The sequence below is a fragment of the Thamnophis sirtalis genome, unplaced genomic scaffold, assembly GCF_051295495.1.
Source record: "Thamnophis sirtalis isolate CommonGarterSnake01/CBP01778 unplaced genomic scaffold, rThaSir2_p1.2 scaffold_4, whole genome shotgun sequence".
In the NCBI taxonomy this organism is placed as follows: Eukaryota; Metazoa; Chordata; class Lepidosauria; order Squamata; family Natricidae; genus Thamnophis; species Thamnophis sirtalis.
Window position 1 is genome coordinate 45581723 of NW_028261384.1, and position 17268 is coordinate 45598990.

At 33.8% G+C, this 17268-nt stretch overlaps 1 protein-coding gene across 2 annotated transcripts in view; it reads left to right on the top strand.

Annotated features, from left to right (window-relative positions):
- Positions 1 to 17268, top strand: part of KCNH8 (potassium voltage-gated channel subfamily H member 8) — a 208299-nt gene that overhangs the window by 97336 nt on the left and 93695 nt on the right. For both annotated transcript variants that reach the window (XM_087712841.1, XM_087712842.1), the window contains exons 3-5: positions 4120 to 4251; positions 11604 to 11731; positions 15873 to 16113. In XM_087712841.1, the coding sequence (XP_087568967.1) occupies positions 4120 to 4251; positions 11604 to 11731; positions 15873 to 16113 (501 nt within the window). The remainder of the gene's footprint in view (positions 1 to 4119; positions 4252 to 11603; positions 11732 to 15872; positions 16114 to 17268) is intronic.

Genomic DNA, 17268 nt, shown 5'->3' on the forward strand with positions numbered 1-17268 from the left:
TTTCATTTCGTTGAACTGTCTTCTCATTCTTTTGTCAGCAGTCACTGTATTTAGGAAATAGTACTGGAAAAAATGACTTAACAACTAGTCTTTACACTTTTGACCATCATGGTATCCCTGTGATCACATGACCATATGATTTGGATGCTTGGCAAATAGCATGTATTTATTATGGTTGCAGAGTCCCAGAATGTTTATAATTCTTCCTGTTTTATACTTGCATGTTAACACCACCACATTCTTTTATGAAACAAACAGAATTTGGGTCACAATGAGGCAAAGTTGCTTTCATCATTTTAATAAAGGCGCTAGACTCCTGTGGATGCTTTGGGTGTAATCAATTCACAGATATGGAAGATTCTATAGAGCTACAGTTAAACCCCTTTAGTTTTTTACTAATCCATAATCAGGCAGGAAATGGCATAATCCTCATCCTATGGTATTACATTTGAAACCAAATGGTCCTATCTGCTGTACCTGGTAACTTATAAGACTTGATTGGCAAGCAGGGGACCAAGGAGACTCAGACACTATTCTGGATATGAAGTGATAGTAGATAAGATTGTTTTAAAGGAATGGGGAAAAGAGAGGCCATGAACACTTATTTTTTTTCCTGTTCTATGAAAACATATCTACAACTTTCCTCAATCTCTAATTTTGATTTTGCCTGTCTAGTCCATGAGAGTAAGGCCATCTTCTAATTAGAATGCACATTGTGGAGAGAAGCTAAAACATGAATAGGGCTATTTGGAAATAGCAAGTGGCTTTCCAATACCAGTATTCATAATTAATCAACTAATAGTACCATCTGCTTGGATGGAAGCTGAAGCATATTCATCATCAATAAGTGCACTTAGATCCTGGAATACATTTGTTTTGTAATCCAATTTTTTGTACTTCGGATTGTATTGTGAGTTTTTCCTTATAACCTCTTGACCTTTGCCTCACTGTGATCACATCTCTGTTTCAGTTTTCACAAATCCTCACTGTTATATTGTTTGTCTCTTTGACCTCTTATTCACTACAGCACTTATCCCTCAAATCCAGTCCACTGGTAGGAACTGACCTAATTTGAATGGCCTTGCCTTGCACATTAACTGAGAGTGTCTCTTTAATTTTAAAGATTGTACAGATTTTAAAAACACAGATTGATCATGTATGACCTAATCATATCTAGTGGTCTCTTGGTTGAAAAGAATTCAATTCAATGCTGGTTGAATTCTAATGCAATGATACTATGATTTTGTATAGTATTAATTTTTCATAATTTATTATATTTTACTTTTTGGATATACTTATTCATCAATGTTTAAACGTATTTTGAATCTGAAGATTTTATTGTGTTGAGGTGTGGAAAAAATGTATTCTTGGGAAAACAGCTAGAAGGAAGAAAATAATTCTTAAATACAAATCTAAACTGAAGTTGCAAGACAATGATTGTTTACAGTGACAGTTCCCTTTTTGTACACAATTGTAGCCAAAAAGGAAATCTTTTAACTTTAGCCTTTTAAAAAGAGATAAACTATTTGAAACAATGTTTCATATGCCTACATATCCATAGGATTTGTAATTTTCAAAGACACCTAGATTTTAAAAAAACAGTCTAATAAATGTATCTAAGCAAGCATAGATATTTTCAAAGTAAAGATTCATATACAAATTCAATTGTTGCCATAAATATAATCCTGCCAAACTCCAGGTTTTGCAATAAAGAATAAGCAGTGAAATGTAAAAGGAGTTTATGTAAATAATATCTTGGATTGGCAGTCCAATCTCTTCTTGAAAGTCTCAAGTGATGAAGCTCCCACAACTTCCAAAGGCAAGCCGTTCCATTGGTTGATTGTTCTCACGATCAGAAAGTTCCTCTTTGTTTCTAGGGTGAATCTCTCCCCGATTTCCATTATTTTGTGTAAATCTTTTCTAATTAGTGGCCATCATATTGAGACAATGTTAGGGAGAGGTCCTCAGGAATGAATTTAATGTGAATGCTGAAGAAATATTCTTAGGAAAAACCTTGAAAGAACTCTAATTCTAGAGTAGAAAAAATAGGAATAGACAATTGGAAATGAATATTTATCTAAACCCAATAGCCCTTGTTAGTAAATTTTAGACTACAGAGAATTAGATATAACTTGATTCCAAAATACTATGATAATGTATCCGTGTAATGGCAGCAAGCACTGTTATATTATTAGATTATTTTAGAAGACTGTTTCTCAACTTTGGCAATTTTAAGATACCATATTTTTCACATTCTAAGATGCATCGGACCATAAGATACACATTAGTTTTTGAGGAGGAAAACAAGAAAAAAAAATCTGTCTCTGCCTCCCAGCATCCATCCGGTATTCATCTGGCTAGCATCCTTACAGCAAACAGCCTGATCAGCTTCAGCACATTATCGCAGGGGGCGGAGTGTGTGTCTTATAGTGCAAAAAAAATACAGTATATAGTCTTAAATTCCGAGAATCCTCAGCTAGCATGAAAAATTCTGGGAGTTGAAGTTTACACATCTTAAAGTGTTGTGAAGTAACAGGCAGGACAGAAGGAGAGATCAAGCAGGAAATTAGTCCTGAGAGCTTGTTCAGCTGCAAGAGACATAAATCTGACCCAAACCTCACCTCAAAATCTATGAAAACTTATTTGCCTCTTCTCAGGGGAAAGAAGGCAATCTAGAAGATTCTTGTAATATAAACCCAATAAAGTCAACAAAGAAGTCAATAGAATGGCTCTATTTGCTTATGCCAGGCATAAAGTTTTCGAAGTTGGGAACACCTGCTCTAAAAAGTAGAATATACCAAACTCATACTTAGAAATGTTTAGTTATTTTCAATTGCTTGTTCAGAAATAAACAGTATTAGTTTACTAGCTAACCAGCTCAATAGCCCAAGTGCTGTGAACCTTTTTTTAAAAACCCACAATAATCTTAAATTACTAAGGAAACAAGTTGCTCTAATAAAGTCCATGAAACTCAGTGAAGGGTCATCCTTGTTGAACCATTTTGGTTCCACACCCTTCCTAGACAACAGGATTTCACAGAAAAGTACACATGTGATCAGTTCCCAAATATTGTGTATATGAGATATGGGGCTCATTTTTCAGGGAAATATGCTAAGGAGAAAATGGCTGATATTGATAGGCCTGGCTCCGGGTTCAAAGGTTTCAATGGCTGGCTCTTGTGCACTAGTTTGTTTTCTTATCCTAGTAAGGACAGTAATCAATAGTAATAATACATTGCTTAGTACTGATAGTGAATATAGTACACTCGGTATATAATGGCATATTGAATCTTAGCCAAACCTCCTAAAGAGTTTTATATGCATTTTATGTATTTTTGAATTTTGTTTATTGATATGGAAATAAAATTTCACCCCATTAAATACTTGATAATGAAAAAATAGTTAAAAGCATTTCTTTCTCTCCCTGGAAATATCTATGTAAATGATATTTGTATTAATCCTGTTAAATAATATTATTGAAAGTATAAAAAACCATTCTACGTAAATGTTTGCCTATAAATGAAAAATACTGAGTTAAACAAATGCAATAATAGGATTTTAAAGAAATATTTTTAAACAATCTTATCATGGTGCCTTAGTGCAATTAACACAAAGTGCAAAAGACATTGTAGCAGTTTTTTCAGGATATTGAAGAACATTAGATATATTCCTCTGTTAAATTTATTTATTTTTAGCTTTCCTGCATTTAATAAATCAGCTACAAAACACTATATTTTGCCTTCTATTTTAAGGAAAAACATTATTAATTTGAAAGTATTTAAAACTATTATACATCTAGACTCAGATAAAAGGCTACAAGTAGAGATGAGTCTATACAGAGAGAATAAGGTAACCCAAACGTAAGATCACTTCATAGTCTTTTTTAAAAGATAAAGTTCAAAACAAAATGATACAAGAATATTTATCAGATTATTATCACAGTAGATATGTACTGCATTTAAATGAATACTTTCCTTTCAGAGAAAACAGTATTATTGCATGACAACAAATAAAGGAAAATGGTTTTTTTTAGTTTTTATCTTTTCAATTATATCATATAATTAACTATATATACATACAGAATTATATGATATATGTAATGGATTTATTTTTCTTTCAGGGTCTTCATTTTGGTGCCTATTGGATGTTGTCCCAATTAAGAATGAGAAAGGTGATGTTGTTCTGTTTCTATCTTCTTTCAAAGACATAACAGATACAAAAATAAAGATTTCTCTGGAAGAAAAAAAAGATGGTAGGTATGATTTTTAGGACAAAAACAAAGATTTTCAGAGCACAATATGTGATGTGTGTGTGTGTGTGTGTTGTTATTGTTGAGGTTGTTGTTGTATGGCTGTTTGTTGTTTGTATGGCTATATGCAAAAGGGCCATGAATTCATATCATTTGTAACGTCACAAGGATCTTTTATTTATATTCTGATTGAATTAAAACATTATTGCCGAGATACAGAATTACACACTTTCCTGTTTTACCAAAAGTAAATGAGCACTGAATCAATGCTAAAAAAAATCATATACAGTATTGAGGAATGCTAGAAGAAATTGTTTGGTACTTTTATTCCCTTTGTATAAATATCATGTAGGCAAGTCAAAGAAACAGCATTGCTCACAGTCCTTTATTCAGTTTAAGGAACTATGGGATCAGATGGAGGAGGAAATGGGATGATTTTATTTCTAATACACTAAACTTGGATTAGACTAAGGTGCCTTCCAACTGTGTGTAACAATATGATCTATTTCTTAATCAGTTCAAATTAATAATTTGAGTTATGATCATGAATGTGATCAAAATAAAACAATCTGCACTGAGGAATGTGCTTTTGATGTTACTTTCACAAATTGTGTAAATTTGTTTGTCTCATGTGCTTCATCACTGCTGGGGCAGGACAAGAGACGCTGTCAGTAGCGTGGTATTGGCCTATTCCCAATTACAATCTTTTACAGATTTTGTCTGAAACACAGAGAGGATAATAAATCAAGCTAATATGGTACTTCTTATTGCATAGATTTTGTTTGTTTTCCTTGAACACTTCTCATCCAAACAGATTCTTTAGTTCTGACTGAATGGTGGGGAATGGAAGGATTTATATGTACATGGTCTTAATGTAGATGGCCTGTACGACCCTCCTTCAAGCCAACTGATTTGAAAGAAAGGGTCAAAGAGGCTATCTACATTAAGACTGAATTTTCAACAGAGGGATACAACAATACCTATTTCCTGTCTACAACACAGTCCTTTGAGCAATTCCAAGAAGGTTCCATATCTATTTGCATTATTCAGGCAACCCTGAGGGCACCGTTAAACCTCCAGGTTGGCCTCACAACTCTCAGAAAGAGTGCTAATAACCAGATGAATGCAAGAAATTTAAATCCTTCCATTCTCCACCATTCAATCAAAACCGAAGAAGCTTCTTTGATGAGAAGCAAAACTTCTTCAAGCAAAACAAAACAAAAGAAAGTCCAGTTGTCTTTTGAAAAAGCAACTTTGGGATTCTCACAAAAAGACTTTACATACGTTACTTATTAATGAAAACTTCCATTTCTTTCTAACTAGCAGATTGCTTTCCTCCCAATGTGCAAGAGGTTTTGGTTGTCAAAACCAACTCCTGAATTTTTGTCTGATTGTGAACAGACATTACACAGAATCTGGTGGATACTTTAATTATAGCTTACTCTATTTTAGTTAATTAATTAAATTAGTTTCATCTATATAGCCAATAACACAAACTCTTAATGTCATGATCTTTAACTGTTTAAAATGGTGCAGCATTTTTTAACCAAGGTATCTCAATTAAATTATAAAATATATCCAAACTCCTGGATCTCTGAGGGAATGAAATTTGGGGAAGTCATATACTGGCTGCGGATTTGCTGCTGCTACAGTGGTCATTGATCTTTATTTTCAACATTCCATGACAGTTTTTTAGTTCCTTGTTCATTTCCCTATCCAGCAGAAGCATTTACCATCTTCTGAGGAGGGGAGGGAAGGAAGAAAAGGGAAGAATTCCATTCTCTTTGCTTTTTAGTCCACTTTTGGTAATTTCACCAGTCTTCTGGGATCCCCAAACCTGATGACAAAACTGGGTTTTGAGAGATTTCCAGAAAGTTAAAAGGAGAGGTGCCAGCCTCACTTTGGGAATAAAGACTGTTGCTAGATCAGGTTTCCGAAAATAGCCACCTCTCTCTTTCTTTTCTCAGAAATGTTCTTTAAATGGGGTAGGGAACTTTACAAATCTTTATTGTTTTGAGCAAAAACTGTAGTCCAATTACTAAAAATCAATAATTAAAATTATTAATTACATTTGTAATTCAGGATGGGAGCTTTAAAACAATATCGCAAATCTTAAAAGGACATAATATACTCTGGGAACTTGTTCTGTAAAGTTCCTCTCTAAGAGCAAAATTAAATATAAACCAAACCTGATGGAAAATCTCTTCAAAAGTTCCTTTACAAAGGATGCTCTATGATTGAGCAGTGTAGTTTGCAAATATGTTATTCTGTTAACATTCTGCATGAACATAGTGCTATCCTATGCTCATTATTCAATGGAGGCTTTTGTTTTTTAAAAAAGAGAGACTATTATTATGACATGGCATGTTAATGAGGTAACACCATGGCAATCATATAGTCATTCCCACAGAAAGTAAAATACGGCTAAATAAAAAGTATTTTCTTCATCAATAAAACTTTGTATTTAACCAAATTATAAATTGAAAAGAATAATGGGAAGGAGGAGAAATATCCAGCCATACTGGGTGTCCCATTGTAAATCTATTACCTGGTAAATGAGAGACAGACATGGCATGTATTTACATCTTACTTCAACCTGCCTTTCAGCAATTTAAAAATAAAACAAAAAATAGATAAAAAATAAAAATAGGAGTCAATTTTCAGCACACCCCTTAAATGTATGGTTGCCAGCATTCCTTCTGCTTCATCCAGAAGTTTGAGTTGAGTTGAGTTGAGTTGAGTTTATTATATTTCTATGCTGCCCTATTCCCTGGAGGGGACTCAGGGCGGCTCACAACCAAGTCAGGGGGTGGGATACAAATAAGAAAAAAGAACACGAACAAAACAATACCACAATTTAAAACACTCAACAACCATACCATTCGAGGGGGGACAAAAAACTCATTAGCCCCAGGCCTGTCGGAACAGCCAGGTTTTAAGGGCTTTGTGGAAAGCCTGGAGGGTGGTGAGAGTCCGAATCTCCACGGGGAGCTCGTTCCAAAGACTGGTCATACTAGACTCAAACTTGTGTTGTTTTGGTGTGCATTTACCTTAAGACTTACACACATTGATAGAACTCATTTCACTCTTATATTCTGAATATTACTAACTCCATCTGCTTTCAAAGTATGACCCTTGATATGGAATAGAAAAACTGAAGCATACTTTAAGGTTATAAAAGCTATATTTACTTTAAAATAATTTTTGCTTGTGCCTGTAATTGCATATTGCAGTAAAAGATTTATTGGCATTATTATTAATAAAGTTATTGAAGAGACATGCCTAGCCATTTATGCTGTACCATTCTGCAGCATGCTTTCATGGGGATGCATTATTTCTTCTCAAAGTCTTACATAAGATTTCTCCCTGCAACAATTTCATCTCTATAAACTCAGCCACATTACTTCAATACTTTGAGATGCAGCAAGCACTGTTTTAAAATGTGATATTTTTTTAGAAAAGCCATGAACAAATAACTAGGTTTGCTCCTGAATTATGTATAAGCATATTGGTCTATCATCTTCCAGGGACTAAAGCTTCACTGCAGGAGATAAACGGTTTCTCAAATAAGAAAGGTCAGGTAATAAACAGAGAACTAGATTCTGATGCTAAACTAACTGTATATCAAGGGATATATTTCAGAAGCATGTCATAAAAAGGAGAATCTTCAAATGCATTATGGAAGAAATGAAATCAAGTTCTTTGTCTCAGAATTGATTAAACTAATGGTAATTTTTTTTCTGGTTTTGGCAGCTGATTAGCAATAACTGCTTTAATGATATGGTTACCTTCAGAACTTATATTATTTGTTTTCCACAATCCTTAAAATAAATATTATGCCAATGAAAACAGTTTCTACATTTAGAATTCATAACTATTTCTTTGTATATTGGCACACTTCTTGGAGTTTCTTCTTGGAGTTTGAAGCTTCATATTTTTAAAAAAAAAATGTAAATGGAGACCAGAGAGAATAAAATAGAATAGGGTATATGCATATAAATGGTATCACTGAAGGCTGCATATTGACTTCCACTCATATTCACCAGTACTTATTTCTTTGAGATGGCTGGCATATAAATTTTATAAATAAATTAAAAATTAACTCATTGATAGAAATTAATTTTCAGTTTCAATTTATATAGCTGGGCATCTCAAACACATAAATTTTGAGAGCTAGCAGAAGATTAAAGCATGTTAAAAATACCATATAAAGAAAATAAATAATAAATATTGTAACCAAGATAAAATTATATGGAATAATGAGATAAAAGAGATGGGTTCAACTGCACACCATATACACAATTGTTCTTTTGTGTTTTGTTGCTACCCAAATGCTGCAACAGTTGCTTCCTGGAACTTGAGTGGATAAATTGGGAGGAGAAAGGAAGAAGGTCAACTTTGTGTTTCTGCTTTGGATTTTCTATTGAAGCATAGGTTTTCTGCACCTATCCATCCCCCAAAATAAAATATCCTAGGTAGAAATAGTGGCAAAGCTGCCTCTATGAGTACAGGTGATGAACGAAAGTAATTCACCATGCTACTTTACCTAAATTACAGAAAGAAGAGAATGTGTGAATTCCTGCCAGCATGAATCTGCCTTTTCCCGTCAACTCCCGTTAAAGACTACAAAACTGTTTTAAGGCATTTACTCTGAAGCAGGCACTAGTAATATAAGTAGACCTTGCTTACAGACTGCCCTATGTAGCAACTGTTCAAAGATACATTGGTCCTGAAAAATAACTATGCAATCAAATTGTGCATTTATGACCTTCATATTGTCTCTCAGTCACATGTTCATCATTATAGTTACTACACATTCTCCTGTTTTCTTTTTTTTCTGCATCTCAAATAGCAAAGAGATAGGAGACAATGAAATTATATAAGAATAAGAAGGCACCCAATGGGAAATACATATTGAAAAATGTGCTAGTACTAGGGCATTTGGGGGGGGGCGCTGAGAGAATGCTAGTGACACATGCATTAGCACATTCCATTCAATTTGCATTTTCCATTATGTGCTTTCTTATTTTCTTTTAATCCTTTCCTCTTCAGTAAATGTAAATATAATTGTTAATTTCCTTCTTACTAATTATCCAGTGCTGGGCCAAAATTTGAGGAAGTGGAGAAAAAAGAAGCTGCTGTCAAATCATAAGCATAGTTGCACTCATGTGATTTTCCACTTAGCAATTGAGTTGGTACTCCCAAATGTGGTTGCTAAATGTAGACTCTCTGTAAAGAAGTCCTCTGGTATCATGAAGGAGCTTACATGCAGAAAATAGAACTAAATCCAAAATTCATATCCTAATCAGCTCTGGGATTATACTTCTTAAAGGTTTTGAACATCTAACATTTAGGTTGAAGGCTGACATTTCAGAATTGTCATAATTAAATCCCAGATAATTCTGGATGCTAGGAGAGAGCCCAGGGAACAGAACTGAAAATAAAGTCTAAAATTTGCACAATCTGAACATTTCCCAATCTGCATTGGTAACAGAGCACAATTATGTATGACTTGTACTTTTTCAGCCACAGATTGTAGAGTATTATACAAGACTTAGAATTGCTTCCCAAAAGAAACATGCCTATACTTTTCCTTGCTTGGTTTTTAGAAGAAATACTAGACCTACTTTCTTATTCAGCCTCCCCCTGCCTCCTGTGAGACAGATGTATTGACCTATTTTTTTAGTAGTACTAGGCTTTCTTTCTGATAAATCTGTCCTCAGCATTCTCTTCTAATTGTGAAGCATTACAAACATATAAATACTTAATAACAGTTACAAGAGTAACTGTAATATAAACTATCAATATGAAGTGTAAAATATAAATTATGAAATATGAATTATGGATTTATGCATCTTTAAATTCAAACTTATATTCTTAAAAGGTATTTGATTTAACACAAAAGAAAAACTCAAATTTCTCATTAGTCTTTAGTCTGAGTTCCTAGGATCTATGGTATTAATTCTATAATGGGAATTAATACCATAATACCAACTGGGGATGTTGACAAAGATATTGAAGCTCCAACAAAGGTTAAAAAAAGTCACAGCTTTAACCGCACAATCATAGCTGCTATCTTGATTCTTCTGAACCCCTTCCCCCCTGCAGGCAGCCTTGTTACTTTGTTGCTGGCAAACCACTTTGGAAGCAGGAACATGATTATATCTTTAAAGAATATCCTTAATTTATGTTTCCAATATCATGCTTTGCTTACATAAAGTTCATTTTAGCACCAAGCTAACAGCCTATGATTCCCCTGTCACTGCTGTTTAAACAGTTTGTGAATGCACGAATGAGAAAAAAGAATGTTCCAAGAGGCCATTATTTATATAGAAAAATGTTGAATAATGATAAATAACCCTAAGGCAGATATTATTAAATAAAGATATTATTGAGAACTGAATGGAAGAAAAAGTATACATAATATAAGGAAAGTTGAAAATTTTATGTGATATGCAATGATGGGGAAAACCCTTCAGATTTCTACATTTGTTTTACAATGGTGAGTATCTAAGAATTTTTAAAAACTGTTATCACATGTTATCACATGTCTTTTTCAGAGCTTTTGTGCATCTTGACAATTTGCAATTAGACAGAATTCTGCTAAAAGAAAATTCTATTCTGCAGTGGAAAGTGATACAATTTTTAGTGACCATGATCAGTGTGGCTTCTTCATGAATAATCAATATCCTTACATGCACAGTAACCAGTTGATTACTGATCTAGTACATGCTATCAAAGTTGTAAATGTGCCCACTCCACCTGAAAGATTAACATTCTCTTCCATGAAAAGGTTTGAAAATCCATGCAATATGCAAATTTTGGAAAAGTAACATGCTTCCCCCATTTTGAATGGTTCTATATCTTCCAAATCTTCAATAACAAGAATAGTTCCATTGTTCCCAACATTTTACAGTGATGATAGATGAGAGAAGATAGATAGATAGATAGATAGATAGATAGATAGATAGATAGATAGATAGATAGATAGATAGATAGATAGATAGATAAGTTGATGGATGGATGGATGGATGGATGAATAGATAGATAGATAGATAGATAGATAGATAGATAGATAGATAGATAGATAGATAAGTAGAGATAGATAAGTAGAGATAGATAAAATAGAAAAAAACAGAAGAATTTCCCAAAGAGAAAAGAGTTTACTGATGGCAGCAAAAACAATCAATTTTTAGATATATCCCTGGTTGATGGGATTAATTTTATAGAAGAAAAAAAAGCAGAAAAAGAATGAAAGAAAAGCTATCTGAAACAGGGTATGCAATTCTGGACTATTAGTTCACTTTCCAGAGGCTGCATTTAAGCAAATATAATGTGTCATCTGTATTCTTCAGAAAAATTCAAAGGAAGAGGAAGAGCAGGATCACATTTTGATTCAGCCCGCAGACGGAGTAGAGCTGTCCTTTATCACATCTCCGGACACCTACAAAGAAGAGAAAAGAACAAATTAAAAATTAATAATGTAGGTATAGAGAATCAAACTATTTTCATCCTATTCTATCTGAAGTGGGGGGTTGTGTACTGCTCAGAAGATTTAGATTAAAGGGAGAAAACTTATTGCTTATAATTGCCCCTTTCTATTTTGAAGATATGTACTGAACTATAAATATAGAAAATAAAACCTTGGCCAATACAATGTTTCTTGTAAGTGAATACTGTACAATTTCAAAGAGAATATGCAATGGACAGAGTCTAGGATACCTATATCTGATATTGATGTTCATATGGTTTAGCATAAATGCCTAAGGCTCAACCCAAACATTATGCTAAGTCATGTTTGTTCTTTTATAAAACTTCATAGAAAATGTTGGCAAAAAGAACTTTAATTCTTTCCTTTCCCTGGGCCATGATTCAGATTTTCTGCCATACAAACACTTTTTAGAAGCAAAACCCTACTGAAAGCTCTTTCCTCTCAAGCTAATTATAGAGGGAAGTGCTATTTTCATCATGAACCCAGCAGGAAAACTGCATGAACAAACTAGTGTTTGTTTGTTTATTTATTTATTTAAAGAAAATACCTTAGGATTAATGGCATGTTCTACATCAATCTATAAAGCAATGAAAGTGGCATTACATTGTCTCCTCTCCAATTTACTGTAGCACTTTGATCTTACTGTGCTAGTGAGTAAACTTCATTCATAGCACAAAAAAGTATCAAGTAGATATATTGTATGACCTGGAAACTAAAAATAGGGATCGTATGATGGATTCCCATCACTGCAATCTTTTTTTAGGTACCATATTTTCTGGCGTATAAGATGACTTTTTAACCCCAAAAAATTATTTTAAAAATCGGGGGTCGTTTATACACCAGGTATACCAAAAAATGCAAAGAAAAAAAAAGCAATGCCACCAAGCAAAAAGGTGTATTGCCACCAGCACAGACACCGGCTTTTCAATTGATAACTTTGGTGCTTTGCGCGTGGGCACATGGATAGATGAGCACTGGGATGGCTTAGTAAGGTCTGGCTGGCGGTCTGGAGGAGGAAGGTGCACCTGAAAGTAGGGGGTCATCTTATATGCCCAGTCACCTTATACGTTGGGATATAAAATATATAGGTCATGCAAGGCAATATTCTTAAAAAAGTTGGAATGTATTGGTATTTTATTGTTGTTAAAGGGGCAGAAAAAGCTTTATTAATCAGTTATTGACTAATTTTCTAAATTTTATCAGTTTATTACCTAAGGCCTCCCTCTATTAGAAAATATTGGGATTAATTTGATAGAGAACTTCCAAAAAAATATAAGTTTATGCAAAAGGGGCAGTATTTAGTTCACAGAATCATAGTATTTGGAAAGTGGCTGGAGATTTAGGAAATTTTTGTGCTGATATTTGTTACTATGAGACTCCCAAACAGGTGGCCATGCTTAAAGTCTACCATTTCCCAAGGCAGTGTATTCCACATTGAAAACTCCCAGCATTAATGCATATTTTTATGATATTCATCTGAAATCTGCTGCCTGATCATTTAAGCCCACAATTTCTTGTTTGACTTCCAGAACCACAATGAACAAGTCTAGTCTGTCTTTTGCATGACTTCCCTTCAGATCCTTGAAGACAGCTATCATGGGTCTGCAATCAATATTCTTTTCTTCAGGATAAATATACCTAACAATACCATTATAAATTCCTCATCAGTTTTTCTTTACTTTTTTCATCCCTATTATTAGCTTGGTTGCAATCCTATGGAAACACTCCAGTTTGTTAGTGTCTTTTCTAAAATGTGGTCCCCAAAACTGAATGCAATATTCCAATCAATGTAAACTAGAAGGGAACAATGACTTTGATGAACAAATATCACAATGCCCTATTAGCCAAAATTTCTGCCCCAATGAGATGGGAGAGGTGGAAATTATATGTTTTGGCCTCTTGCATTATCCTTAAATTCATATGTCTTTGATAACATCATTCTACAAAGTTTGTTAGGCATAACATTTCTATTTTTATTTATTAATGATAAAATTGGCCTTTTTTGGCAATGTTGCTGTTGTAAGTTTTATAGTTTTTTGTAGGTAGTGCAAATTACTAAATTCTGATTTGACAAAAATGTATGAATATTTTGAATGAACCAAAGCAATAGTATTAAAATATTTTTTCCAGTAAGTTGCACTATACAATTCCCTTACAAAGATAAAATAAGTATTTATAGCTGTTTATTACCTGCAGTCATGCCTTAACTGATAGGTCAAATAACTTGTAAATAAAACTAGACACAATTTCCCTGCAGAACTAAAATAGATGTGTAGGTAAATAGAATACAAAAACTGATTTGCATCTATTTAGTGTAATACAAGTAGTCTCAGCTCTAAAATGTCCATGACCCTCATCGCTAAGTTACTACAGCTGACAATTTGAGCAAAAAATACATTCTTTGTTTTAGCTTAGTTCATCATGAGCTAATTAACCCTGACACCTTTTGAAAAGGAACTCCTATATGTAGGAAATTGGCTGCATGTATCTTCTGGTAAATAAATTCGTTGTTGTTGCATTTCCACTTTTTAATGTCTATTTTCAGTTACCTTCATGAATGATACCTGAAAACAACTTCTATAATCTATAGAATTCTCTGTGGAATACTCTATGGAATCCTTATTTATGTTCAGTTAAATGATTTTATTTCCCAGAGAATAGATTCTCTATACATTATGGTAACTGACAGTTCTTTAGTTATAAAGGTAGTTCTCAACTTATGATCTTAATTGATCTCAAAATTTCTGTTGTTAAGTGAGACATTAATAATATATTAGGAATGAGTTTTAAATAAAGTTTTACTGATTTCTGAATTGTAATTTAATTATGCAAATATGAATAGTATATTAAGTAATAAAAACCAGACATTAATTAAAATAATCATATGAGGAATAAAAATATAAGTATTTACTTAAATTTTGCATTGAAATTTAATGAGATTGAAAGTGTTATCCTAGTGAGATTATGTTTAAAACTAATACATACTCTAACAGAGTTCTAAAATGCTACTTCTAAAAACAAAGACAGATTTAGTCATTCTAAGAGAATATTGAATGAAGTCAATGAAATCTGGTTTCAAGAGCTCCATTGTATACATCTGGGTGTAACATGAAATGACTGGTTTAAAAGGACTGTTTGTAATAGATTTTCACAGATGGATGTATCCAGACTTGAAATATTAATATATCATTCAATTTAGGACTTTCATTGTAATGATTGTTCTTTTGAGTTTCTCTACCATTGTATGAAAATTGGTTCTTTTCATATTTTCTTTCATTTTCTTGAGAGTACAAATTTTGGTACAAATATATTAATACAGCATGTAGATTATAATTCTAGGAAGCCATCAGACAATAAATGAATGCTAGAGAGTGTCCTTTCCTTCTCTTCAAGCAGAATTAGCAGAATTAGCAGAATTAGCATGTTCATGCAACAGTGTTCCAAAGTTGGGGGAAGCAAAGATGGGGTCCATAGTTAGCACATTTCTAGAAAGGTGGTGACTCTTGCCCAGGGGAAATTATGAGCAAAGTGAAAGAAGAAATTGGAATTGAAATTACAGGAATTTGCAGTAATAAGATGGAAGGCAAAGAGCAGAGGTTAAATCTATTATCTCATTGAAGCTGTGTTGAGACAGGGCTCCAAAAGTAATACATACAGTAGCCTGCTAGTGTTTTGCCAGTTATAACATTTTAATAAGCTTCTTTGTTGAATAAGAATAGCTGTTTTCCAAATGAAATACAGGTTTCAGGAACCATGCAAATATAAGCAACTTATTTTTACTACTAAAAATTATTGTCTCCCCCCCTCCCACCCGATTTTCACTATGTATTTATTTAATAAAATTATATACAATTGTATTTTAACTATGAAAAGTATTTCTTATTCAATTCTAAACCCAAATAAATCCTTAATTTAAAGGAAACCTGCACAAATTCATCTCAGAATTCATGTTACTTGCAAAAGAAACCATGAAAGGAGGATTGAATGTATATCAGAACAAATATACCCAAAATGTAGACAATGAATATAAAAGCTTTTAAAACAACTGAAGATTGCTAAAATGATTCTTATAAATAGTCAGCTAAAGCACCTCAAATTAGTCTGAATTACCCTTTTCTCTTTCTTTTTTCAGAATGTTTTTGTAGATAAACCAGCATTTCCGGAATATAAAGTTTCAGATGCAAAAAAGTCCAAATTCATACTTTTGCATTTTAGCACTTTTAAAGCTGGCTGGGACTGGCTTATATTACTAGCAACGTTTTATGTTGCTGTAACTGTACCTTATAATGTTTGTTTTATTGGCAATGATGATCTGTCTACAACTCGAAGCACAACAGTCAGTGACATTGCAGTGGAGATACTGTTTATCATAGGTAAGGTATTTCATTTTTTCTGACATTACCATTATTAGTTCTGCAAATAATTAGATTTTCTAACATAATTCTATAAGGGTAAGCGTTGCAATGTGATCAAAAGTTGTGTATCTATTTTCTGTCTGCGTTTAAGCCTAGGTTCTCTACAATTACTTGATTTTGATTGTGGGTGAAGATTATTTTTTAGTATGCCTACCCATACTATTATGCAAAATAAAACAGATCAGATGTGGACATAATGTGCATTGTATATTGACAAATAATTTTGTCTCTATTCCCAAAGAACCTTAATTGTTAGAAGAAAAATCTATCAAATATAATGAGATTTTTGAGTTTTTCTTTTCACTTTTAACACCAGAGATGCCATTTTGGCTTCAGTAAGAATCAATTTAATAACTTGTAATTCCTGCTTTTCAGAAAATAAAAATAGCATGCTCACTAATATTTCAGAGAATTTTATTTTTCATTTTCACACATATCCCTCCATTACCTCACATTTATTTATATACTGAGCCATTTTTGCTATTAAAACATACAATTGGTGAGGTTATTTTTTCAACGCTTGTATGTGTATAGGGTGACCAGACGTCCCACATCTGGCGGGACAGGCATGACTTTTCATCATTTTTCCCGTGTCCCGCCCGGTTCTCAAAAAACCCCGCTTTATTTTGGGGCTCGCTGGCTCCCCCGCCCATCAGCTGCCGCTAGCTCGCTCGTTAGTTCCCCCATCTATTTCTAAAAATCTAAGCCAGCCCAGTCTGCCACTCATTGATTGGCCTGGACTCCAGCCAATCAGTGAGCTGGCTGGGATGGAAAACGCGGCATGCTTAAAGTTTTCCATCCCAGCCAGCTCACTGATTAGCTGGAGTCCGCTTAGCACACAGCACGAGTCGCAGGAGTCTCCATTTCATTTCGCCTTTGGGGCCGTTTGCTTTGTTTTGCTGCTTCACTGGTGAGTAAACCGGGAATTAGTAACCTGCAGGGGGTTAGTGAAACAGCTGCCACCGCCGTCATCCCCTTCCCTGTGTGCAAGAAAGGCGCCTGCTTGCCAAGTGCTGCCGGGCTGGTTCCTTCGCACCCCTCCCACCCCTCTGCCTTCTCAGACCTCCATGCAAGAGCGGCGGAGCGAACGAGCGGCCATGGCCATCGTTTTAA